This window comes from Zeus faber (assembly GCF_960531495.2).
Source record: "Zeus faber genome assembly, chromosome: 1".
Classification (NCBI taxonomy): domain Eukaryota; kingdom Metazoa; phylum Chordata; class Actinopteri; order Zeiformes; family Zeidae; genus Zeus; species Zeus faber.
Window position 1 is genome coordinate 16,935,815 of NC_137193.1, and position 25,529 is coordinate 16,961,343.

The 25,529-nt window shown below is 43.9% G+C and overlaps 1 protein-coding gene across 2 annotated transcripts in view; it reads left to right on the forward strand.

Annotated features, from left to right (window-relative positions):
- ddah1 (dimethylarginine dimethylaminohydrolase 1) overlaps positions 1 to 25,529 on the forward strand; it is a 70,840-nt gene that overhangs the window by 31,587 nt on the left and 13,724 nt on the right. For both annotated transcript variants that reach the window (XM_079999504.1, XM_079999503.1), the window contains 2 exons: positions 23,286 to 23,385; positions 24,388 to 24,461. In XM_079999504.1, coding sequence (XP_079855630.1) covers positions 23,286 to 23,385; positions 24,388 to 24,461 — 174 coding nt within the window. The remainder of the gene's footprint in view (positions 1 to 23,285; positions 23,386 to 24,387; positions 24,462 to 25,529) is intronic.

Here is a 25,529-nt window from a genome sequence, read left to right on the forward strand (position 1 = left end):
GAACTGCAAAATAGATATAAAAATATATAATTCGAGTGGAATAATGTCGCAAACTGCGGCCACAATAGAGTCACTTGCTGCCTCTCTCTTGTCCATCTATTGATTCCACTCGTTCTCTGCTTTCCTCTCTCTCTTTCTCTCTCTCTCTATCTCTCTACGACCCCCCCCCCCATTCTGACACTAGCCAAACCGCAGTCTGAGCACCTGCTTTCTCCATCAGCAGCGCTCTGCCATCCCACTTTCAGCGCTGTGCTGTTCCCTGGCTCGCCCGACTTCAAACATGAGCTGCTCCAGGAATGATAATGGCAGAAACATGCCTGGAAAAAGGAGGATTGTCCTCCAAAAACGACGCTATCTTCTCCCTTTTGTTTTGCCGGTCTTGTCTTTAAAAAAAAATATATATATATCTGTATCGCTGGTTCTCGGCGCAGGCGGTGATTTATCACCGTTCTGTTCTACCTGTTAAGCAGAGGTTTGGTGCGATCGGCCCGTGGGTTTGGTTTGGTTGGGTGCGAGGCCGCAGTAAAAAAAAAAAAAAGGAGCCGGCTGGACGCAGTGAGGGAATGTTCCGTCCCAAGAAGCACACCTGTCCCATGCCAAAGTAGAAAAGTCCTGCAGATGCACAAACCACACACACACACACACGCGCACGCGCGCGCACGCGCACACACACACACACTCACACACATACAGTCCCTCTCGCCGGGAGCCCGTGAGACATTCCCACTCTACTTCACATTCCAATCCTCTGACCGTATGTCTGCATTTATATGATCATATTAATGATTTTAAAAAGGAGAAAAAAGAAAAATGAATTTACCCCTCCTGCTCGTGAAACCTCTCTCTCATCTCGGTTTGATGCAATCAATTTTCCAACGGCTTACTGTGATGATCAATACTGTTCCTGAGCCGCTCAGCTGATCAGCCTGTTCCACGGTAGCCGGATGTCTATTGATGTTTTCTCTTTTCCTAAAATTTAATTTCATGTCATCTGCACTATTTGTTCTTTTGTCAGGTGGTGTAGGGTGGCAGGAGACGCATTAATGCGGTGACCAACAACTCAACTTGTCACCTTGTTGATACTAGTACACAATTATTAGTAACCAGAACTGGGCAAGCAGGTAGGGGCATTGATTAGAGTAGCTAGAACAATCTATGAAGTTCCAAAATTGACATTACTTTACTGTAACGTAGCCTTCAAAAAAACATTTAAAAGGGGACCTATTACGCTCCTTTTCAACAAGTAAATATAGGTCTTTGAGGTCCCCAAAACATGTTATTGAAGTTTTTTTACTGAAAATACTACTCAGATTATGCATACTAGCCATTCTAACATGCCTTTTTACCATAGTGTTTCAAAATGGGGTGTTTTTTATGGGTGGAGCCACCTTCCCAAGGCCCCAAGTTCTGTGAGCCAATGGGGTTTGATCAGCCTTCCGCGTTTCCTTGTATTTACTCTTAAAACTTTACTTATGTCACCTTATCAGTCCACCAAAATCTGTTTCTGAACAAATTTATTGCGAGAAATAATCAATGCAGTTGCTGAATCTTCACTCATGTTTGATCTACCAGGCCTCATTAAAAAGTTTGTTCCAACTTTTGTTGCCATTCTCCAAGTTTGTGGGAGACACGGACACCGCACTGGGACACTGCACACAGGGATTTTTTGTTTCACGTAAACGTCAGAAAATAAATAAATACATCTATAATAAAAACCCTTTTTTTATTGGTTTTGTTTGGAGAAACACACCTACACCTACGTACTCGGTCTATGTACAGTCTATCTACCGCTTATTCCCCCCCCCCCCTTTTTTTTGAAAGAAACACACAGCAGAATAATTTTTTAAATACTTAAATTTCCATCCTCTTCAGTTTCTTCACAGACAGTTGGTATTAATTCCAATTTCTTAAAAAAATATTTGTTTGTTGAGTTGCGGGAGGGCTGTTCTAATTCAAGTGTGGGCCCTGTGATGTACGAAGGGATCAGAAATCTGAATGTTTCAGGACAAGCTGCCCACAAAAAAATGACTGGATTCTCTTATCTCACGGTTTGTGTGTTAGTAGGCCCATAGGAGACCCAATTGTGTGTGCACAAGCACTGAAAAAGTGAGTTTTTCATAATAGGTTCCCTTTAAATATATCTAATAACTAAGATCCCAGATGATATCGAGTCTCATATCACGATATCCACATGATATTGATATATAGACCCTACCTCACCCACTGGTCTGATTTTGTATATATATATTTGGACATTGATAATTGTTCCCAGAAAAAAAGTCTTGTGTTGGTAAGAAGTCAAATTTCCTGCCAGGTTTGGCTTGTTTGTTGAAAAAAAAAAAGTATTTTAACCATACTGAGAAACGTGTTAAAATGAATGTGTATTGCCGAGTAAAGCTTGAAAATAATCTCTCAAGTTTAATAATTTAAAAATATGTTTGTCGCCCCTCTCGGCCTCACTCCTTGGATCCGTTCGTATAAAGTCGTCCAAGTGGTTGAACCTTTATGACATCAGCAGAACCAACCTCAGCCCATCAGCCCTTTTCCAGCAATGACATCATGCTTGTCAACATGCCTCCCGCGGTCCAAATAAACCAGGCAAACATTTGGAGCGTCACACACCCCTGCGGACAGAATTCTCCTGCCATGGCATCATGGCATCAAGGCGTCCTCGGGAATGTCACAGACCTCTGGGCCATCACCTGCTCGCCCCTGGTCAAGGGGGTCGTCGGTAGGAATGCCTTTGGACAGGTTGACTATGTAAGGCTCTGCTTTCAGCCATGGATGATGACTCACTTGCCTATTCCCCAGAGGACTATCATGGTTACAAAAGCACTGTTTTTGGTGAACCCTTGCCATTTTCTTATTACCTCATTTTATTATTTGATTTGGCAGTGCCTGTTTTATGATTTTGATCGTATCGTGGAAATGGACACTGATTCTGCTGTGGACATTGATATGACAAAGTTGGAATGTGCGACTGCTTGTGGTATGCCGAGAAACACAAAGCCTCTGGAATAATGACTCATCAGATTTCTTGGTAAAACACTCTTCTCCGGCGCTCCTGGTTCTCATTTAGATCCGTGACAGTTGTTCCTTAACTTTTGATAGCAGCCACCTTGGGTTTATCATCCCATGAAAAAAAAACAAAACATGAAGTATTATTTGAGTGGAAATTCCTGTGTCATGCATACATGTATGTACTTTGGTGGTTTGCTGCCAAGTAACCCAGAGGCCAAATTAATTAACCATGAACTCAGGTCACAGATCAGAGTCCATGACCATTTATGGAGCGCTATAAAACTGCTTTAGTCACCGGCGGAGGAAGAGGATAGGATGACTTATCGGATAGCTATTCTCTTGACAGGCACAATCCAGGGAAATACGATGGCGGGAATGCAGAATATGTGTCCTTACCAATTCCAGTTGATACCATCTGTGGAGCGTGAAACAAAATACCATATTTGACCATTGTCAGGTCACATCTCCACATCCGTTGTGTTTTTTGTTCATGAGGATCTACTTTGCCACGCTCGGTGCATTAATAAACCACCTTGTACTCCCCACTCGAGGACAATTGCTAATGGGCCAAATAAATAGCACCTTTTAGACACTGAGATCGACATTGCATTTCACAGGCAACCCATTCCATTGTGTCAACCTTGTTTTGTTTGAATCACACTGCCTTCAAGAGGCAGGAGAAAAACACCATCGTGCATCTCAGATTTTCAATAGGAAAATTTGGTTCAGATCCAAGCTCTCTACATACAGAGGAAGAGGCAAATACGCAGCCAGTCTTGTCGTCATTCTTCCCGTAGTTAGGCCAAGGAGACTGTATTTTCCTTTGACCATTACATTTGGCTCGCTGGTGGTGCAGTGTAAGTGCAGGGTAATCCTCTCGGATTGGACCCATGACATCACCGAGTGATAACAGAAGAACCACCCTGTTTCACTGGGAACTTCCTACATGCGAGCGGCCAAAAAATCATAACAAAAGTTTAAGGGATTTGGAATGGCTTTTCCATGATGTCCAATAAGAATATTCTCTGTCAGATCTTTTCCCTTAAATGGTGGCTACATGCACATGGGAACATTTGGTCCTAGTTTGCAATGCTTATAGCATTAGGGAAGAACTGGTCATGCTCGGCCTAGTAACTGGAGAGCAGAAGTTCATTTTGTGTGTGTTTGTGTGTAAATGGAAAACAGTTTGTCTCCAACAACGGGCCTCAAACGACAAACCAGCCAACCCGAAAGACTCAAACCCCTCACCACCCAAACCCCAACCCCCCCCCTCCCTTCCTTTCCTTTCACCCCACCGGAGGAGGAATTAACTCACACAGGAACTTTATTTTCTTTCTTTGTCTGAATCTAGGAGCCCCCTTTTGTACCCACCACTTAGTAACCACCACTTGTTTTTTTACTTATCGGATATGAAAGTTCAGTTTTGTTGAAATGTATGTATGTATGTTTCTCATTTATCATCTTGTGGTTACACAGCCATTTTGAGAAGTCCCTGTTCCACCAAGCAAGCGTTTTTTGGTAGTTATGAAGATGTATTTGGGTTGAGGGGAATTAACCAGAGAGTGGTTATTATTCACAGACATTGGCTTTGGTCTGAGTTCATTTGGGCGACGTTGTTTAGCCCAATTTCAACTGACAGGCCATGTAATGAAGGCGTTGAAGCAACTTTTCAGGGACTTCCTCGGTGATACAAACTATTCAACTGCTCATATCTTATAAATGTACTCACATTAGCTGCTCGTTTTGTATGCTCTTCACCCTGGCATTTTACAATCTTCTTGTTATTTCAGTAAGCTTAAAAGTTACTTACTTTTGCCCTTTCGGCAGCTGTTTCAGAGGTCATCGTCAAGCTTCGGGGGATGCCTCAGATCCACTGTATGACGACATGCCCTGAGCAGGAGGGCTAAAAATAATCTGAGCTCAGACCTTGACCGCCCTCAAGTGGCTTTTGACCAATCTATTTGTTTGGATCATGCCAGAATAGTTTCACCAGAAGACAAAGGCACGGCCCGTGAACTGTTACTCCAAAGGCGCAAAGTAAATCTGCCAATTTTTTGGTACGACTGCTGTGAATCTGACTCAAGCAGCGTGTGTGCTTGCATACTTTTGTGATTATGATAATGTGCCTTCTGGGTATGAGTGTGTGGACAAGTGGTGGGTCAGTGGGTGGTGTTTTAGTGTGTGTGCTTTGTGTCTGTGAATTGATACACCTGTCTTACTGACCCCAAGGTCGACGGCTGACGCTACTTTGCCCACATAAGGACGAGCGCTAAGGCTTGTCTCCTACTATGAGCACAGTCACTACTGATAAGATGTGGAAGTTCCCACAATTTGCCATTTAGCCCTGAGGCAATCACCCCTCCTGTTACAGTTGTTATAGAAGTAGTTGTATTCGTAAGATGAAATGGTAAAACTGATAAAAATGACTTGGCTCACACTTGCTAAGAAGAGGCATTCCACTAACAGTATTGTTTTTTTCGTCCACTGCAAATCAATCGAATGCATGTGGATACGAAAGATGTTTTAATGAAAAAATGTTTTGCTAAGAACAGGCATTAACTGTGTTCTTAAATGTTGATTGAAGAAATATTGACTCCGTAAATATTCAAGCCAACAGAAGTTTCTGTGTGCGTGCGTGCGTGTGTGCGTGCGTGTGCGCGTGGCCTTAACGGAATGCTGTTAGGCTGTTAAATGCGATGCTGCTACACGGTGCTGTTCTACACTGTGTACAACGCCTCACCAGCTGTTTCGAACATTCATGCTTAACTGACCTAACCAAACTCCTCAAACTCACCTGAACACACACACACACACACACACACTTACACACAAAAGCTGAGGGCCCAAACTGTCGAAACCCTTAAAAGGAAAAAATCACAGGTCTACAAGAGGGAATCTGTTTTGCAGTATCCCGGGCGAACTTCGGTATTTGCGGCTGGGAAAAGCATCAACTATGCAGAAGAGACATCCGTCAGTGTTTGTTTTCTCTGAGATCCCAGCATACATCCTGTGGTTCTGACTGACTGGCTGCTGGCGTTACGTAAAAGCCAGAGCCTGCACTTACGTACGCGCGCACACACATACATTTTTCCACCCCTGGGTTTTGGTAAATGATTCAACAGAGCCTCGCTAAATGAATGTTTTCATTGCCTGGTCATGAGCACAAACAGCTTTTCAGCTTCACTTTTGCTCTCCCGATGTGTAGATATTTCCGATTATTAGGCCTGTGCTTGCCACTTGTTTTGAACCATTCTTGGGTGCTTTTCGGCGGGCGGGACCCTTGACCTTCAACAGAGACACAGCTTCTTACACTGGTTTACACAAATACCTCGGGGAATCTCCTGGGTTCATGATGCCACGCACGTAATCAAGCGCCGGATGCATCAGAGCAACATTTTCCCTCAACGTAGACCCGATGTGATTTACCAAAACGCCTTCATCTGGTCGCATCCATCCACAGGACGTTCTCTCAGAAGGATTTTGGCTTGTTCAGGTGTTTTTTGGCAAACTCCGGGCTTTCTTGTGTGTTCCTCTCTCAGCAGTGGCAGTGGATTCCTCTAAGGTTTCCTACCATAGAAGCCCCTTTCATTGAGTTGGCGCTGGTACAAGCTCAAATTGTTGCATCTTGTGCCTGAAGCTCAGTTTGAATCCAAGATTTTTACCTCTCCCCCCCCGACAACGATTATATCGTGTATTGCCATATTCAGGCGGGACTGCTTCGCAATATAACATTTTGGATATCACCCAAGCCAACCGGAGATTGACTTGGCCATGCTTGGCTACTGACTTCCTGTCTGACCTTCTCAGACATTTCCGATTTTTTTTCCTTTTCTCCACACCCACTGTGGCACACGCAGTCACACAAAACAGCAGAGTGAGAACTTTCCTCCGTTCAAACTGGTCGAATAAGTGATTATTAGATGGAAGGCACCTGTGGCTCGCCACAGGTAAGTTCAATGACTCATGAAAATCACCTGCTCGAAACGGAGTATCTCACAACTCCTAAATGGTATCAGTCATGTTGCTGATGCCATTTTAAGATTTCTGGAATCCTAATATGGCCTGGGCAATATGATTGGCACCTAGTGATTGATTCCAATAACAGTATTGTTTTTTTCGTCCACTGCAAATCAATCGAATGCATGTGGATACGAAAGATGTTTTAATGAAAACATTTTTTTTTTTTATAGGAAATGGTGCGAAAAATTCAATTATCCAATTATCTGTTCGTCTGTTGACCTAGCTGCCGTTGGGCATTCGTGCCGCCGCTCCAGGTCTTGTTGTGAATCACGTTCACCTGCGGTCATTCAGTCAACCCCACTACATTTGACGATTAACACCGCGGCCATCCCACAAGGCCCCCGCGCCTCCCGGTTTTCATCACCAGCTTACAATCATGTGCTCCGGTGGGAGCCCCGTGAGCTCTCTGTGAGACACATGCACATTCGAGATGATTGGCAAACCCAATGGATCCACTTGTTCTGTATTCCCAGAACATCCCATAAAGCATATTACCCCACTGCCACCGCGGCCTCCCCCTACTCCCTTTCCCCGGACGCCGATTCTTCTCTCTGCGTCAGTGAATCAAATCAGCTGTCGATGCGACTTAAATGTCAGCATTATCATCTTAGCTCTACAAATTTGAATTGAGGAAAATCAAATCCTCCTTGTACAAATGGTCTCTTGATGACGCTGAATCTCTCTTGGGAGTTTTGTGGCGAGCTATCAACATGCAAAACAATCCAGCGACTTTAGTAGGTTAACCCAAAGCACCAAAGCATTAGCTGAAGCATCTACAGGCTCGCTTTTTAATGTGCTCAGCTGTTAACTCTCATATCATTTGACAAACAAACCAATAGTAAAAGTTTCATTTTTTGAAGGAGTGTTCAAAACAACCTTTTTTGAACAAACTTTCCTGACACTGAAAACAAACAAAGTGAAGAACTGCATTCGCCGTTGACGTCAGGTGACATTCTGGCGTGAGATTGAGGTTTGCCATGATGTCCGCTGCCAGAATTTTTTTTGGATCGCGCTCAACATACACACGAGGACACACACACACACACACACACACACACACACACACACACACACTAAAAAAACCCTTCTCACATCCACTCTTAGAGTACCACTGTCATTATACCAATAGATATATAATTTCCCCCCTTTAATTCTAAAACTAGTGTAAAACTAACTCCTCTCAAATCCGTTGCCGTTTAGTGCACCAAAATTCTTGTCCATTTGCAATCCATCTTCTTCTGTCTTTATGCATTATTCATTTAAAAAGGGTCGAAATTCTGAGGTGCCATTCAACAGTCTAGCCTTGAGCTATCTAACTAAAGGTATTCCTCACTTAACAACCTACCTGTTTAACCACCGTCCAGACTTACAACCAGCTCTCTGACCAGTCTGTATTGTACACTGTGAACAATACTGCAGCGTCTCAGTGTCATCAAGCATTTAATCTCATCACCCTTTATATACTATATACACTATACATACTTTATATACTATATACACTATATACACTTTGTATATATATACACTACATACACTATATATACTATGTACACTATAGACTCTATATACTATATATACTTTATATACTATATAGACTGTATACATTTCATCTCATCACCATTCTCAGTCTTGTACCTGCAGTCTGTCAGTATTCACTACACTAGCGTTTGCAATTCACTTAACGACCTGGTCCAAGGAACGGAGCTCGTTTGTTAAGTGAGGAGTACCTGTATAAAGAAAGGAATCTCTGGACGTTGTATGTATGTATGTCCTTGGACATACATACATGCATGTATTGTATGTCCTTATCTCGACAACCGTTGATCCCATTGACTTCACACTTGGCGGGTGTATTGCTCGGGACCCAAGGACGTGCTGTGTCGAACGTGGTGCAATTTGCTGTCGTTAGGTGTTTATGTGACACATGTAATAATAATAAACTTTCAATAAACAGCGAACAGTGAGCCATCGGGGGGGCAAGGCTTCCTGTGAAAGCAACTGACCCGTTCCGAACGGCATGTTGGTGCGGCTATATTAATGAACTTGAATAAAAAAAGAAACTTGAATAAACAAATCGAACAGTCACTTTATCCAAAAGCGTGATTTGAGTGTTTTTTCCTGTGAGTGTATTTTCCCGATGTTTTTCTCCGTGAGTCACCGCGACTTTCACAAACAGGCATGTTTTGAACCGGCACTGTACTAGTCATGATAACCAAAGTCTTCGAACAGAACGTGTGTGCATGTTTATTTGTTTTATTTTTAAGCACTGCATTTAGAAAATCAACACTTAAGGCATACCAATGCCTTGTAAGGGAACTTAATTTGGCCGCATATTACCGCAGGTTTCACAGTAGTTGAAATCAAATTTTGTAAAAACATGTCCAAGACAAACACAGCAATATACAAAAACATCCCATATGAACTTTGTGGACTGACAGATTATTCAATCCCTGGAAGGCACACTTCATATAATAAAAACAAAAAACAAAAAAAACAACACGTTATTTTCACACGCTCACAAGCACAACCACTGTCAAGTTTGCCCACACTTGAGCATTCTTGGGTAGCTTAAGTCTCCGTGTCGAAGGAAAGGCTCGGCCCCGGGCAATTTTCCGACCAGCTTCCCCAACCCAATGAGATCACATCATTCAGAATGCCGAGAATGTCAAGAATGGGTCGCTTTAAGAGCCCCGGAGCGGCATTATATGTTATCAGATGAAAGGGGGCTGATTGAGAGGGGCGGTGGGTCAGAATATGATACAGCTTGCACGACAGGCGGACGTAGTAGTAACAGGGTGCTTTACCTCCAGTCCATAGCTGCTTCTCCTTGACTCCAGGGTCCGATCAGTATCTGGACAGGAGTTTTGATTCAGCGTGGCGCTATTTGAGCAATTATTGGGCAGCTTGGGGACAGTGATTTGTAGTTTCATCTTAATCTAACATCTGAAGCGGCATTAAATCTTTGCTTGACCCAACTGCTGATAACAATTAATGGGGGGAAAGTTGGAAAAAAAACAGATCCATGAATGACACGATTTGCAAACGCAACCTATGCCAACGAGCTAGCGACTAAGCTAACACATCAACACTACGAGACCTTTCTGTTTGTTTGTGGTTCTGCAACCTAAATGATTTAAAGAAAATATGCGGTTATTTTAATACTCGCTCTTGTTGTGGAATTCTCCATCCCTGCGTCATTCATTATCACTTATTTCTCATATCGGGTCACCTTAAAAGTGCTTCACCACTGACATGACACATAGACCAGTTGTTAGCTCGACTGCACAATAGAGCTGGTCCACATTTGTCTACTAATCCAGACCTAATCAGACGGTCGTCCCTTATTGCCAATGGGAAACAGTATCCTAATCCTGTCTAGTTAAGCTCTCTGCTGACAGCGACTGCTTCCCATGGCAACGACCTCAGATCAAGGGATCACAAATGGCCAGAAACATTCAAAGCTTTCTGTGGATACACGACAGTCGTGTGGTTGTCCTGGAAGCTGCTAGACCCTTATTTGTAGGAATCGGAATAGCATGCGCACGTCATCTGCCGATCATTTATTGGAGACTAAATGTTGGGAGGGTTTAGCGGCCGCAAGGGACAATTGGTTTGACAGACTCACCAGCCAGAGACTAAATCTACTGGCCGGTATGATGTACCTCCCTGAGATAAGGTCATAAATATGTCGCTGAATAGCTTGGTTTGTCAGAACTAGATGATTTATGAGGGAGCGTCTACGCTGATTGTACCTAATTCTATCCAGCTAGGTGTCTGCTAGCTCTGCCATGTGACGGTAGACGCAATTTCTGGGCCAGACAGTGTGATTTGCGTCCAGGCCCAGTATCACGTTGGGATGGTTCTTCTTCAGGACACATTTGTCAGGCGGTTTCATGTGAGGTCACATGGTTAAATTCGGAGAAGGTCCAGTTCCAAAATGGACGCTCATTGCTTTTGTAATAGTACATTTGACTGTCACGCATCAAGGCAACTTTACAAAGCTTTACATTTAGATCTGGACCCGCGGCTGGGGAGCCACATCGTCATTTTCACACACTCATCGGTATTGAACACAGCACTTTGAAACGGCAAAACTTCTTCTCAAACTTCAAACTTCTTCCGAGGAATGTTTGCATTTCCCAAGCAATCTGTGAAATGACAGTACAAATGAAGTTATACAACCGCTTTATAGCGCTTCTGCTGATAAGACGACAAATGTTGTTGCCGTCCTTCTCAGTGTTGAACCCCACTTGTCGTTCAATTTTTTTTTATGATCTTAAAAAAAATCCTTTTCATTTTTCATGCATGTTCAATATTATAAAGTTTCCCCAGTTATTTCCTGAAAGAGGAGATGGTCCCATTGTACAGACGGGTAGTGTGGGCGGCGCAGTAGTAGGGTGGAGGTGACACTCTTCTGAGGAGAGGCTGGAGTCTGTGTTTTTTTGGAAGGGGCTCAAGCAGGGATGCTTGCTATTCCCTCAAGTGTCTGGAAAGTGTGGCGTTTCCATTACAGTCTGTCTCGTTTCGCTGCAGCGGTGGCGTTGTTTTTGCACGGAGGCCCAGCTTTAAGGAGTAGGCTCCCTGGCCCTGTGCGCCCATGCACCCGCAGCCATAGGGGGCAACGGGTGGTTCCTGGTGGTGTGAGGGTTCCCCGGGAAACACATGGGGTCCATATGTAGGTTCTGAGGCAGGAGTGAGCAAACTTTTTGGTTGAATGGCCGGATAGAGTTTTGGAGACCATGTGAGGGGCCGCATTCCAAATTCACAATTTATTATGTTCCTCCATGCTCAATAAACAACTGCAAAATTCCTTAGAGTAGTATAAGAGTATTCCTTATACTGTAATATACGCTTGTTTTTTTCAGGGATCTGTTTTAGCAGTAGTGCATAAGTAGCTGATAAGTTTTATCAACAGTGCCATTACCATATTTTTTTTATTCAGGTCGGCTAACTTTCTATTCTTATCAGTTCATATCGTTGAATTTCGTATTTCACTTTTTTCTCTCCACAGTCAAGATTCTAAACCTCTAATTTTGCTTCAAAACATATTCATATATATTTATATATATATATATATATATATATATTTATTTGTTTGTTTGTTTGTTTGTTTATTTATTTATGTTATTTATTTATTTTATATGACTTATAATACTTATTCTTCTCATAACCCTTTTTATTAGGGCATTTATTTATTGCCATTTCATATATTCAGAACTCATCACCAATATACACTGTATATCAATGTGAACAGTGGATCTGGTCTGCCCTCTTTGTCAGCTTTTTCAAGTCTGGTCGTATTCTTGAAGTAGAAATCCTCAGTATGGCACACCCTAACCCTAACCCTAACCCTACAGATATGGTCCAATGTTCATCAAACTTGGACCTCGGCATGTCCGGATAGCTCAGAATAAAGTTCTTTAGTTTGGTGCCACGGTTTCTGAGTGCCAGGCACTTTCGGTCAGAGAATGGCTAGGAGAGTAATAACAAAAAAAATCTGAGCGAAAACCTTCAGGCTGGACCGCCAATAAGATTGAATATATTCATATATGCAACATCAGCCCACAAATCAAGTGTCATCCCGCTGCCCCTACACCACTCCTGTTCCTCTCCTTCTCGTTCTCTCTCATCTGTATGTGTCTCTTTCCATTTTCTTTTGCAACTAATGATAAAAAAAAATACAATAACAAAATATTGCAACCTTCTGTCTCTCTCTTTGTGGATCAATGTATAAATTAAGGCCTGACAGATATATCGCTTTGATCGATATATCGGCCATTATTTGACTTTTTTTGACAACGATGGGATCGGCAGTTATGCAGCCGATGTGTTCCCCGATTTAAAGTATAATAAACAAAAAAAAAAAGATTATTTATCCTGAACTTGTCTGTTTTACACTACTTTTAAGTTACTCACCAAAATAAGCGCAGAAGTCCGACTATGCATTATATACTAAATCCATCCATGTTTTTATGTTTACACTTGCGTTTAGACATGGACATGGCTTTTCAAACAGGAAGTGATGCTGTGTTCATGGGAAACTCAGAAAACAAATTTGTTTCAGAAGTAATGATGCGTTCACTGGAACTCCGAAAAAATATATAAAATACAATTTTAATTTAATATTATCTTTTCATTTTTTTAAGTTCTTTGTGTGTTTTTATTTATTTATTTGTTTGTTTATTTGTTTTTATTTATTTGTAGTTAAATGTTCTCAAATATAGAAACTTGAATAAAATATACGTTTCTCAAATTGATTTGAAAAGTTTGCACTTGTTGGCAAAATATTGTTCAAAACATCGGTAGGCTGGGTAGGCTAGGATTCTCCAAAATCAGGATCCAACCAGGACCCAATCATTTGACGTCGGTCGGGCTCTAGTTTAAATTCACATTCAGTAGTCTAAATGATATACTTATTTTTTATACCTGTCACATTAACTTCTCCGAAATATTCACGTGTTCTGACCATGGGATTTCTGCTGTATGGAAGTATCGGGGCATCACGAGAACTTAACTTCAACAGAGATTGAACTTGGACTTTCACATTTTTACTTCAGCGCATCATCTAAAAAACCTCACCCGGGATCCCAACTACCTCCCAAATCTTCTTCCGTCGTTTATTTTACTTACACGTCTCTTACAAGTATATAAATGATTAGTGTTGCATCATAAGCTACGGGGAAACCGGCTCCCGCAACGACAAGCTTTTGGGTGTCGCCAGGGGGGTTTATTAGCGGACGGACCTGTGTAAATGTATTGTCGCCACATCACAGCTTATTAGCATGAAGTTGAACTCCACTCAACTTTCTCTCATCGCCGAGATCACTTCGAGGCGTGTTGCTCTCTGTCACTCTCTTTCGTTCCTCGCCGCCACCTTCAATTGTGGAAATGAATGATTTCCGGCCGCTATGTCCCTCCGCGTCGATGTGATCGTACAGTACAGACAATGGATGGAGAAACTGAAAACCAACTAAAACCTGGATTTTTTTTCAGTGAATGCTCTTCACTTGTAAATAGTAAATCCTGCACTTCTGGAACGGGGACACTTTCTCAGGCACTCAATCAGGCTCCGCGGAGCCATCGCTACCTGCCCCTCCTCCCCTCTGCCCTGCATGTCTCTGGTGATAGAGGCTCTGCGGACCGGATTCAATTGTCTCAGGGGCCGGCCCTTGCCCAGAGGGCGTAGTTTGCCCGTGCCTGTTCTAAGGCATCTATGTCTGAGATGTCCAGCTGCTGGCAGCCCGCTATCATTGCGGAGAGAAATCATCTCTTTGTTCAGAGTTTAGATACAGTATAACGGCATCACCAAGTATCATTCTCAGATTTAGTCGATTGCGTGAGGCAGACGTATACAAGAACAGCTGCATTCCTGCGTGCGGCTTGAATATGAATGCTGCTCTAGAGGCCTGTCTCAAATCAAATGCCTTTGCGGTTCCCTAAACCGCTGCATGTGAAGGACACTGACTACCCAGACACGAGACAGCTGTCTGTGCCGCTTGGGATGGACCCACATTGGGGTCTAATGTCCCAAAACCTGCTGAGCTGTGACATATGAACTCCCTCGTCATCACAATTTCCTTTTGAAAAAATTCTTGAGTTTTACTTGCACCCTCCACTTTTACTTAAGTTGATTTCATGATCTGTTCCAATTGGCTATTGATTGAGACAAGATGATGCCATGTGTCTATTGTTATGTCTATTGATTATATGTACATGTAGGTGATTATCTGATTCAGACATTCTGATTCAGCAAAGCAGCCCGAATTGACAAATTGTGATTTATAATTTACCTAAAGGTTGTGCGGTCTCCTGAGACAAGACAGAATTTCCACCAAACTCTATAAATTTGAATGTTCCGTAAAGGCACAACAGTGCACCTATTATCAGATTGTATTCTTATTTTTTTTTTACTGTTTTTACATTTGCTAGCAGGAGTGTATTTTGCACCACAACCTCTCGGGACAATTTTCCAATTCTTTTTCAACGCAGTATTAGCCACTCAGACTGTAGACTTGCCCAAGCGGTTTAAATGTTACCCTTCAAGCCAAAAGATTATGATTTTTATGACCACAGTAGTAAGTTTTAATGACGTGGAAGACTGCAGCGCGATGCATACAAATAATTCATTGCTGAAGTTGGCGGTTCTATGAAGTGACAAATAAAACCGCTGGCATAATCTCTGCAGAATGAAATTGCCTCCAAAAGACAGCAATGCCAGATTACTTAAGCAATATTGGCGCATTTCACAGAATTTTCTGCAATCCAAAATCATAGCGTATAAAATAACTGCAGTAAAATAACGGGAACTATGCTGCTGAAGATATCAACTTCTGCATCATCAAATGGTGAAATGGTGCTTCTATTGGACACAGCATTGGACCGCCCACTTCCACTGTTTTTTTTAATGCTAAGTATATGATCGTAGGTAATTATGTTATCAGAGTCAGATAAAGTATGCAGTCATAAAGGATGCATTCAGTACCCCTGTAACCAAAGTATACACACGCAAAAGCTTTTACCGGAAATCTTATTCCTAGCCATTGGATTGGAGATTTGTTCCTTACAGGACACGTCCAAATCGACATTGGAATATTTTGTCATGTAATTATAATCATGGAGAAAGACCTGAATTGAACTCATACAATACCTTTCTTCTCTTTGACAACTGACAATGCCTATTGATTTGTTGTTACACATCAGTGTGTAGCTTTGGCTTCGTAGCTCTGCTACACCCCTGCATTCTCATTAATTCCACTCGGTTTCATCCTGGTTATCCTTCTTTGGGGGACCGCTGGATTCCGTCCTGCTGGCTAACATCACGCCTGACCTCTTGTTTCATACTGCGAGAGGGGGAAAAAAAGTCTTTCTGGGAAAGCCCTTCAATAATGTTTATGGGAAACCCTGCGACCCTGTCTACTTTCTTTTTTTTTCTTTCCATTTTCCTTTTTAAAGATTAAAACACATACCTCTCTTTCTCATTTTTTCCATATGAGCCCCTCCCATATGTCTAACTCTACATGGGCTGTTTTGGGAAATCCCTTATAATGTGCAGAAAGTCTGTACTTCGGCTGGCAAACTCCCTTTTTTCCCCTTCGGGAACACGTCCACCGCATTCTTTGGAAAGTGTAGGTGTAACCGTGCGGTATGATGGTGTGCTCTTTCCTGAAGAATGCCCTGTGTTCCCAGGTCCTTTTCTTCGTTTTCTGAATACAGAGATATCTGCGTAATCATCTCACTGATGAAAAGTAATCCAGATTTTAAGATAGTAGTAGTAGTAGTATGTGTAGTAGTATGTGTTTTTGTAACAGTCTGGATACACACTGACCAAATACCGTCGATACCGTTGTTGACTTGGAACTGGAGAAACTCATATACAAATGTTAAGGTCGGGTCCTTGCTTTAGTTGCATTTATTGGAAGGAATTTATAGAATTGTACACGTGTGTGTGTTCATGCCGCCCAGTAGTGTCAACAAACGGAAACGGTGTGGAGTGGATGAATGTAAGCAGCCATTTTGCAAGTCATAGTCAGTCAAAATTCTCCAACCCTGACTCACCACATCCTCCCTTCTCAGCGCTGCGGCTTCCCCGCTCGCAAAACCCCGGGCTCCCTTCTCCGCTCGGAGCGGGGCCGGCACTTTGCGCGGAGCACTCCCCGCGTGGGAGGAAGCAGCAAAGGAGGGAATCCTTCAGAAATAATCCGCAGCCCTGTCTTCAGCTGTGACTCAACCGCCTCCCCTCCTCTCTCTCGCTCGGCCCTCATTCGCCTCCTCCAAACATTTGCTCTGTTTTCTGCTTCTCCGAGGAAAAAGGTCACGCTGTCAGATGTTTGAACACAATTCGAGCTATGTGTGAGTTCTGCATATTTTCCTCCAGGTTGCTCGCATGACTCACACGGAGCCAAACTCACCTTGCTTGGATGACCGTTGTATACTTACATTGTCAAAATATTTGGTTAACAACGTTGGACAAAGAAATCCAATAGTGACCACTGTAGACCAGACACCAGTGTCGTAGCAACATGCTGCGGTTTGGCAGAGTCGGCCAAACGTCTGGCTCTAAATTGAAAATGGACACATCGGGATCTAGAACTTTTCCCCTTTGAATCAACCTTCCTCTGCTGAAGCCTGAAGCGTGCGGAGTGATTGACGACTGCAGCTCGCCCGGTGGTGGACACACACATCGCGCTGACTCTGGGATCAGGGCTTTCAGTCCAGGTACCCTGTGGGTGGTCCAGTGTCCGCCAGCCCAGGTAGGCCAGAGGTGGGCAGGAGTAGGATTTCCCACTTTCATGGGTTTCCCTCAAGGGAGATAAAACCCAAACCCTTTGCCTGTGTGTTCTTAGAACTAATTTAGTTGTTCTCTCTCCATTGTCACAGTGACAAACCACCATTTAGGCCGTATTATGAATAGCAGCAATGACTTTGTTAACAAATTGTGGATCCACATTGACAGGAGAGAAGCTGGGCCAGCTTAATAGCCGGAGAGTGGATAGACCTTTATCCAAGCAAATACCTTGACTTTTTTTCCCCTCTGTCGATGTCAGACTTTTGTGGTACATGTTTATAAAAAAAAGTACAGAAGAGGTGCAGCTTGTCAGTGGGACTTAACGGAGCGATTTGGAGGGAATGCAAGCCATTTGACCCACTAAGTAGCCATGGTCCGTTATTAACCGCTGTTATTTCCGGCTGCAGGCAACTCTTCTCCACGGATACTTTTGTCCATTTTTCGGGAAAGTGAACCAACATTGCATGTTACAAACGCATGAATGAGCACCCGCATTGCCCTGGCAGCTTAAAAATTTGGCCACATGAGCGTGGTTCCTGAACAGGGCCGAGGTGGGCACACGGCGCCATTCTCCGTGAGGAACTGAGGCTTTTCTCCCTTGCTGGGGTACCGTGATACATCTCCAAGGGGGGTCAAGCCAATAGATATGTGGTGCGGCCAGCGGAGAGTGGCTCACCTTTTTCTCGCCATTGGTAACTACAACCTCCGCCCCGCCCCCCACCCCATCTTTCTTCTCCTCCACCACCACCTCTAGCCCGTTGCTGTATTTGTGGAGCCGTCTCTGTGTGAGGTAGGCAGCAGGCACATTCTTCACAGCTCGGCTGATAGCGGCGAGGAGGAGCCTCTTTATTTTTCTGGGATTGGATGGTTAGAACAGACTCAAGAGTGCCGTTTGTTTTTGCAGGATCAAGGTGTGTATGTTCGTGCGGGCGCACTTGTCTATATCTGCCAGACAGGGTGTTTAGGACTCGGTGCAACCACAAGTAATGAGATTTAAAGTAACTTGAAACTCAGAAACTCCAAATTCTTTGTGTCTTCCTTTTCTGTCACGACATTCTTTGTGAGATTTCTGCATGCGATACACAGTTTCTAGAGTTTTCACATTTCCTTCAGATGTTTTAGTTTTGTAGTAAGATTGTTTTACTAGCATTATTTTTAGACCAAAACCCAAATTGAGTTCGAACTTCAATAAAATATAATGAATCATGTATTGTTGTAGGCCCACTAGGCGTACCAGGTGTGAATAACTATAATAGAAAAGGACGACTGTCTTGGGTCTCTATATGGCAGATGTTAGGTAGTTCAGTAATCGAAAACCTCTCCCTATCGTATTTTTCTCTCTAGTGTAGGTCCAAGGTTATTTATGTCATCTTTTTTTTCTTTGCAATATCCAACTCTAGTCCAAATTGTCTAAGCTGTGCTTCAATGCTGTCTGCTGCTACTCGGACCGCTGTAAATATGTCTGTGTATGGTTGGGCATTTTCCTGTTTTGGGGCCCTGATATCCCGGGAGCCTGGCAGCACATTTGCTCTGGCTGAAACAGCTCTATTGTGAAGGCAGACTGCCAGGGCCTTGTGGTCTATGTGATGTGAGGGTCTCTAAACCCACTACTGACAACTGCATACGCCTTCCCGTTGAACTAATTCTCAACATTTATGTAATCGCGTTGCAGACGAGGGGATCGCGAGGGGGGAGGAAATGTCACGGGTTGGTTAACCACAGGTAGTTTTCCAACGTATAGCAGCGTTCCATTTGGATAATGTTCCGGCTTTTGCTAAATGAGTTGTTGTCATTTCATCCTTTCATTACAGCCCATGGCTCTTACTAATCCACACAGAAAGTTGGTTCCTCTCTGGAATGTACAATTTGACTACCATGACAGCTAGAAATAGGCCCCTTCGTTCCTGAGTGCCTGAGTGCCTGAGTGCATCTTCAGTATGTGTGTGTGTGTGTGTGTGTGTGTGTGTGTGTGTGTGTGTGTGTGTGTGTGTGTGTGTGTGTGTGTGTGTGTGTGTGTGTGTGTGTGTGTGTGTGTGTGTGTGTGTGTGTGTGTGCGCGTGTGTGCCCACTCCCAACTTATGTGTTAGTACATGCTGGATTTTGTTACAGGTTTATATAAGTATAGTTGTAATAACATGCTATAACTCACTTTCTGCAAGAACGGCCGAAATAAATTGATGCATACTGGTTTGCATTTGTGTAATGAGGACTTTGATCTTTTTGTCAGGGTCACGTATATCTGTTTGTGCACACATCAGTGCACACATCCGCATTCAGGCATGTGTGAGTGTCAGAGAGAGAGTGTGCGTGTGCGTATACACACATGCATTTGTGCAATTGTAAAGGAGAGTGCAAAGTGTATCACGGCAACAATAGCCTTGCCAGAACCCCATTAGAGCTACCATACACTCTCTCCCCGATGGCTGCTACTGAATCTGCCTGTTTAACATAACCTTACAACACACTGAAGCGCTGCTCACTGAAAGCCACTAACCATAGCAAACCCCCTAGAAGTCTAAAATCCCAGCTATTTAATCTCACTTGCCTATTTTACCATTTCCATGACGTCAGCAATGTAATACGTGAAAGATTCAGATAGTCTTATCCACCGAATATTTGCATGGCTAATGGGGTCGGTGCGTCTATTCAAATTCCTCACTGGAGATAGTCCTGAAGTGCAGTCTCATTATCCCTTTTCACTTTGAACTTTACTATGCATCACGCCTCTGTTATCTATTAACCATCATCAACTGGGCCCCTATGTCAGACCATACTCCAGCTGTGACAGTTCAAACCCGATGTCGATGCAAATTTTGGGTCCTTGCTCTTAACTGCCTTTCTGCCACAGTGCTGTTCCTGGAGAAAGCCTCCAAATGGCTTGTCACTTGAGAGGCATTAGAGATTAATTCAACAACTTGTACATCTTGTTCTGGAAGAAGGTCCATTCGTTGTTGGTAGACCTTACAATCTTTTCCAAAGGAAATAAGTCACTGATCCAATTATTTGTGATGTCATTCTAGACTTCAGCCCAGAGCTGCTCCATTGTTTATCTGAACTTTTACATCAGTAACGCAGCAGTATGATTTTAGAGATTAAGCACTTGGACAAAAGCCCCCCCCCCCTTTTTTTTTAGGCTAATGGGAAACAGTGGTGAATATTGTTCCATAGGAAAGGGCACATGGAAGATTTCAGAAATTCTGCTAAAATTCAGTTTCCTTTTCCCTTTATCCCATCTACCCCTGAAACTGTCCGATAAAGGGTGGAGGATAATTTCCTTCTTGCATGTGAGACTGAGAGGGAACACCGTATCCCCATGGAAGTCGGAGCGTGGGACTGTGTCGCCTGTGGGGAGGCTAGGATGACCTTCTGGAATGCCATTGTTGTGTTCTCTGTGCCCGTTCCAAATGCTCTGTGCTCTATCAGACCGATGTTCCCTTTTAGCAGAATGCGATATCCACGGGTACCAGGGGCTACGGTGGGGGAGGGAAAGGGGGAGTGCGGGTGGTTCCATGAAAAGGCCCGAAATAAAAGGCCGTTCTCTCTGCTCCATCTCCCCTGTCCTGTGCTGGAACGGCAGGAATGTTGCAGGCAGACCGCCTGGCCCTCAAAGCCCAGAGCCCCTAATGAATTTTAAAAGGCCATTCCCATTCAAAAGGGGCTGCTGGCTGGCACTGAGCTGCCTGGCCAGGGCACTTAGCAGAGAAGCACAGAACAGAAGAGAAGAGCAGAAGGGACAGAGCCAGAGGAGAGGAAAGGGGGGTTATAGGTGCATAGGGCTGGCACCCAGTCCACTGCCAGGGTTGTGTATTGGGTGTCCATTGAGAGGTAATAGGCCACTCTACATGGGAAGCCACTGTAGAAGCATTGATGCCCCTTGTACTCAGGGTTTGGAGAGAATGGATGGAATGTGGAAGAGAAAGAAAGAAATATCATTGGGGGTTATCTAGTGTTATCCTAGCTACAGCCTATAACCCTGTTTTTTGATCAATGGAACACAACGGCTTCCACATACCGAGGTCGACAGCCGTTGATGGGGATGTTCTTCGTTGTATGATCAAACAAAAGGAGGCCCTTTAGGAGCCCCGCTGTCTTTGCAATGGCAACGTGGGCAAAAACAAAGATCTCACCTCAGAGAAAGTATGGGTTTTTTCAGACTTCGGGATCATCTGTTCTAATTAGCAGGTGTGTGGGGAGTTGTTAATGATCACTTGGGCACAGGTTTTCATCTTGACAACTCTCGTTGACATTGATAAGTTTCCAAAATGCGACAGATGACTCAGGAGAGGAACTTTGACTGTGATGCTTATGATGGGAGCTAACATTAGTCAATGTCAGGCTACCTGCTGAAGTTGGTATTTTATGCTTATTTAACATTGTACAATATGGATTGAGAATAGATGCTTATTTGATAAGCTGATGAAGACAATGAAAATATGGCTTTTTGATCATTTGGATATTTAAATGATGACCACCAAATCATCAGCCAGGGGACTGTAAGCCCTCTGTAGTAGATAACTTTTTTGTGTCATGCACACACACACACACTCACGCACGCGCGCACGCGATCGACAACAATTTAGGTTACCCAAAATGGTGCTCACTTCTTACACACAGCATGCATGACACATGGCCACTTTAGCCTGCTGTCGTCTCTGCATGGGAGCCATTGCATCGGACTCGGAGGGGGGCCCCGCAACCTCAGGTCAAATCAATTATGATGTCAGAGGAAATGCCAGAGAGCTGAGGTAGCAGCATGTAGACTACCGCATCGTGGCAGATTCCTGGAGAGACAGCAGCCGCTGATAGTAGTGGCAGAAAGGAAAGAGAAGAGGGTGACATGGAGGATGATGGAGGAACAGAACAGAGTGAAAAGCAGGTACAAAGTGAGTATCCTAGGGGCCCTTCACTCATTTTAACTTCATCAGAGGTTCAGAATTGGTCCACGAGTCATAGAGAAGAATTGGACAGATGAGGTAATGAGCCCAGACGTCCATAGATTCAGATAGGTTTTACCCTTTTGAGTGTAAAGGTCTGTAAGTTGAAAAGAGTCTTTGAAATGAAATGAAGTACCGTTTTGATTACTTCTATAGTAGATACCTGGTGGTGTCATCCGTCAGCTGCAGAATGCCTTTTTGGAGGCTGAAGGTTGCCGCTCCCTGGCTTGCTCCGATGTCTACGGCCCTGTAGACGAGGGAATCTAATCCTCAAATCAAACACCCATTCCAAAACCCCGTTGGCTGAAAACGGCACTATTTTGCTAGCGTCCAGGGGCAGATACCTGGGTGACCTCATGGCTTTTCCCCCTCCCTGAAGAGAAGCAGAGCAGCAGTCAGGCTGAGGTCATGGTGAGATAGGGTCCTGTGGAAACACTGATGCTCTCACCAGCACCGCCGGCCCCTCAAGCTGCAGAACTTGCACGAGGTGATAAAAGAGCGGAGCGGTCACCGCTCTTTCTCCAAGGACACTAGTTGGAAAGGGACGTCATGAGTCTGTCAAAACACAGAATCCTCCTGGAAGTACACTTAATGATGGAATGCTACCCAAAGACACCATGTCCCCATTTCTTGAAGGTGTGTACCAGTCCCATTCCTTAACCCAACCTCCAGCAAAGTGACCTCGTAAACGTTTAACAAGTGACGTCCCACGTCACATTGGAATTGGAATTGCCACCTTGATCTGCACGTTGGGGAGATCCGGTTTCCTTGCACCCAGCCTCAGGCTTTTTACTTGTTGTATCTGCAGAAAGCGGAGTCCCGTCGCGGTGGGTTTTGAATGTGCAGCCTCATTATACTGAATATTCCAAACACACTGAGCGATGACAAATTGGAAGTGGAGGACGGCGTTACGTTTTGATGCTCAAGAAGTTTTTACCATGTCACCAAACCATATTTCGTTGCTTTTTTGACTTTTGGTAACAGTTTTTCCATTGTTTCAACGTGGGTTGATGTTTGTGTTCCAGACAGAGGCAATGAAAGCTGCGCTGCAACAGCTGAATCTGAACATAGTGGAAATGACCGATGAGAGCGCCACTCTGGATGGAGGCGACGTCCTTTTCACAGGTATAGCATTCCACCTGTCACGCGGCACCCAATTACCAATCAAGCAGCGCTATTTCACGTCCCACGTCCCACATCTCAAATTTTCAATTGTATGCATCATATTAGAGTCGTTTCAACTTTTGATGAGTTACTGGCCTAAATGGCCAAAAGCGAAGCATTATAAAGTCAAGTCAAAGTAGTTTGAGCCTTTAAGTCCTTTGACTGAACACCCTTAGTAACCCCGGCCCCTCAGCCTGCAAGGCACATTTTGGTCCTACAACATCCCTCCCCATAAAGTGCCGGCTGTATCGCGTGATTGCAATTCAATCAGCGGGGTATTCATCCTTTTACCACCGGTTTCTAACAGCCCCTCTCATCACGGAGCGTGCGTAAGCAGTGTCGCTGGTGGTCCACTTGAAGTTTTCTGTACATTCTGTTACAGTTGTGTGGTGAACTGAAATGTGGCTCAGTGTCTTCTCTGCTCAGGAAAGGAAAGAAAAAGGGGGGGAAAAAAAGCAGAAGTACACCTAATTGGTCCTCTAGACATGGGCCCACCACCGCTGAAGATCATTCCAGCTGAAATGGGTTTCGTATTGCTGGGGCTAGAAACATTTCCCGTTGGCAGGGCCCCTCTAAACGTTCAGCAGCTGCAATCGGGTCCCCCTCCCTGGGTCCCGACACGGCCCTGAACTGGTTCGGCTGTTTTCAAAGTGTCAAAGCGGTGCTATTTCAGTGGGGAGTGCTTTTGAATTGGGAGCTGTTTTCACGTGCGGATCTTCTTTTTATTTATTTATTAATTTATTTCTTTTTGGTTTGATACTTTTGATTGGAAAATTGAGGATTTAGCATGTTTGCTTCATCAGCCTGCCTGAGTTGCGACGGTGCTATTAAAATTTCCTCCAAGTGACTGCTTAATGGGAACGTTTCACTCTCAAAATGTATTTAGACGAGCCGAGTGTGCAGATGGGCACTGTGCGCCCATGTGGGCTAATGCGCGTTCATCGGTGGAGTTTTTCTCCGCAGGTCGAGAGATCTTCGTGGGATTATCTAAAAGGACCAATCACAGAGGAGCTGAGATTTTGGCAGACGCCTTCAAGGTGAGTTGGAGCAGTGCAGCCTCGGTCTGTTGTGGCTCAATTGCCCCGCTCTCTAATAATAATGAACCGTATTGGACATCAATATGGATCGATGGCTATCTGATCAGTTATGGCTATCAGTGATGTCATACCTACAAGTAAGTAAAGCTTAAGTGAGGTTAAGGCTCGGTCAATAGCGGCAGTCGGCGGCCACTTATTTTTGAATAATGACCGACGCCATGGGCAACTTCTTCTCGACCTTGGTTCATGTCCTCGACATCACTCGGCCCGCGTGCTAATGCTAACAGTAGCTAGTGGCGACATCTTGTTACCCTACATAGAAACTAGAATGAAGATTTGAAAAAATGAATGCTGGTATGTCCAAATTCACATCGATTACAGTAAGTTGCTAAGTCATGGGGTTGAATAGTTCACTACGTTGTTGCAGTGTTAGCTACGTGTTTGTTGACAGTTGCTCTTTGTGAATCTCTTGAACGAGGCATACTAGTTATAAAAAAATTTCAAATCAATCTTCCGTCTCATTGTGTTTATTTATTAAGTAGGGTAGCCATGCAATAAGCGGTATAGCCAGAGCAGCCGACAGGTTTCTTGTGCCAATTTCTTAATGGAAACCACAGAATGACATATTCCGAGAGCTAGCGCCTTCAGCCGGACCTCGGGGCGTCACAATGAGTCTATCGATTCAGACCCAGGCCGCAGTTGCTCAAAGTGAACAACCACAGCGGTTTATTACATTTTATCGGCTCGGAGGAAGGGAAACCTCAAGAGGTCCTCGAGGCGGAGACCTTCTAAATATCATTTTTCTAATTACATATCACGTTCTGATCTGCGGGGATCGCAACACGAGGCTCCAAGCAGAGAAGCGGAACACCCGATTTTGATGAACTACGCCGATGTAGTGTATTAAATAGGCCATTTATGTATTACGTCTTTCAGCTGGGAATAAAGTCTCTTACCACCCCCAGGCACCCTAATGAGATACAGATCTAATTTACAGTAATTCTCCCAGCCAACTTCTCCAAACAACTTTCATATTAAAAAGCCAGTTTAGTGGACAAATATTTGTCC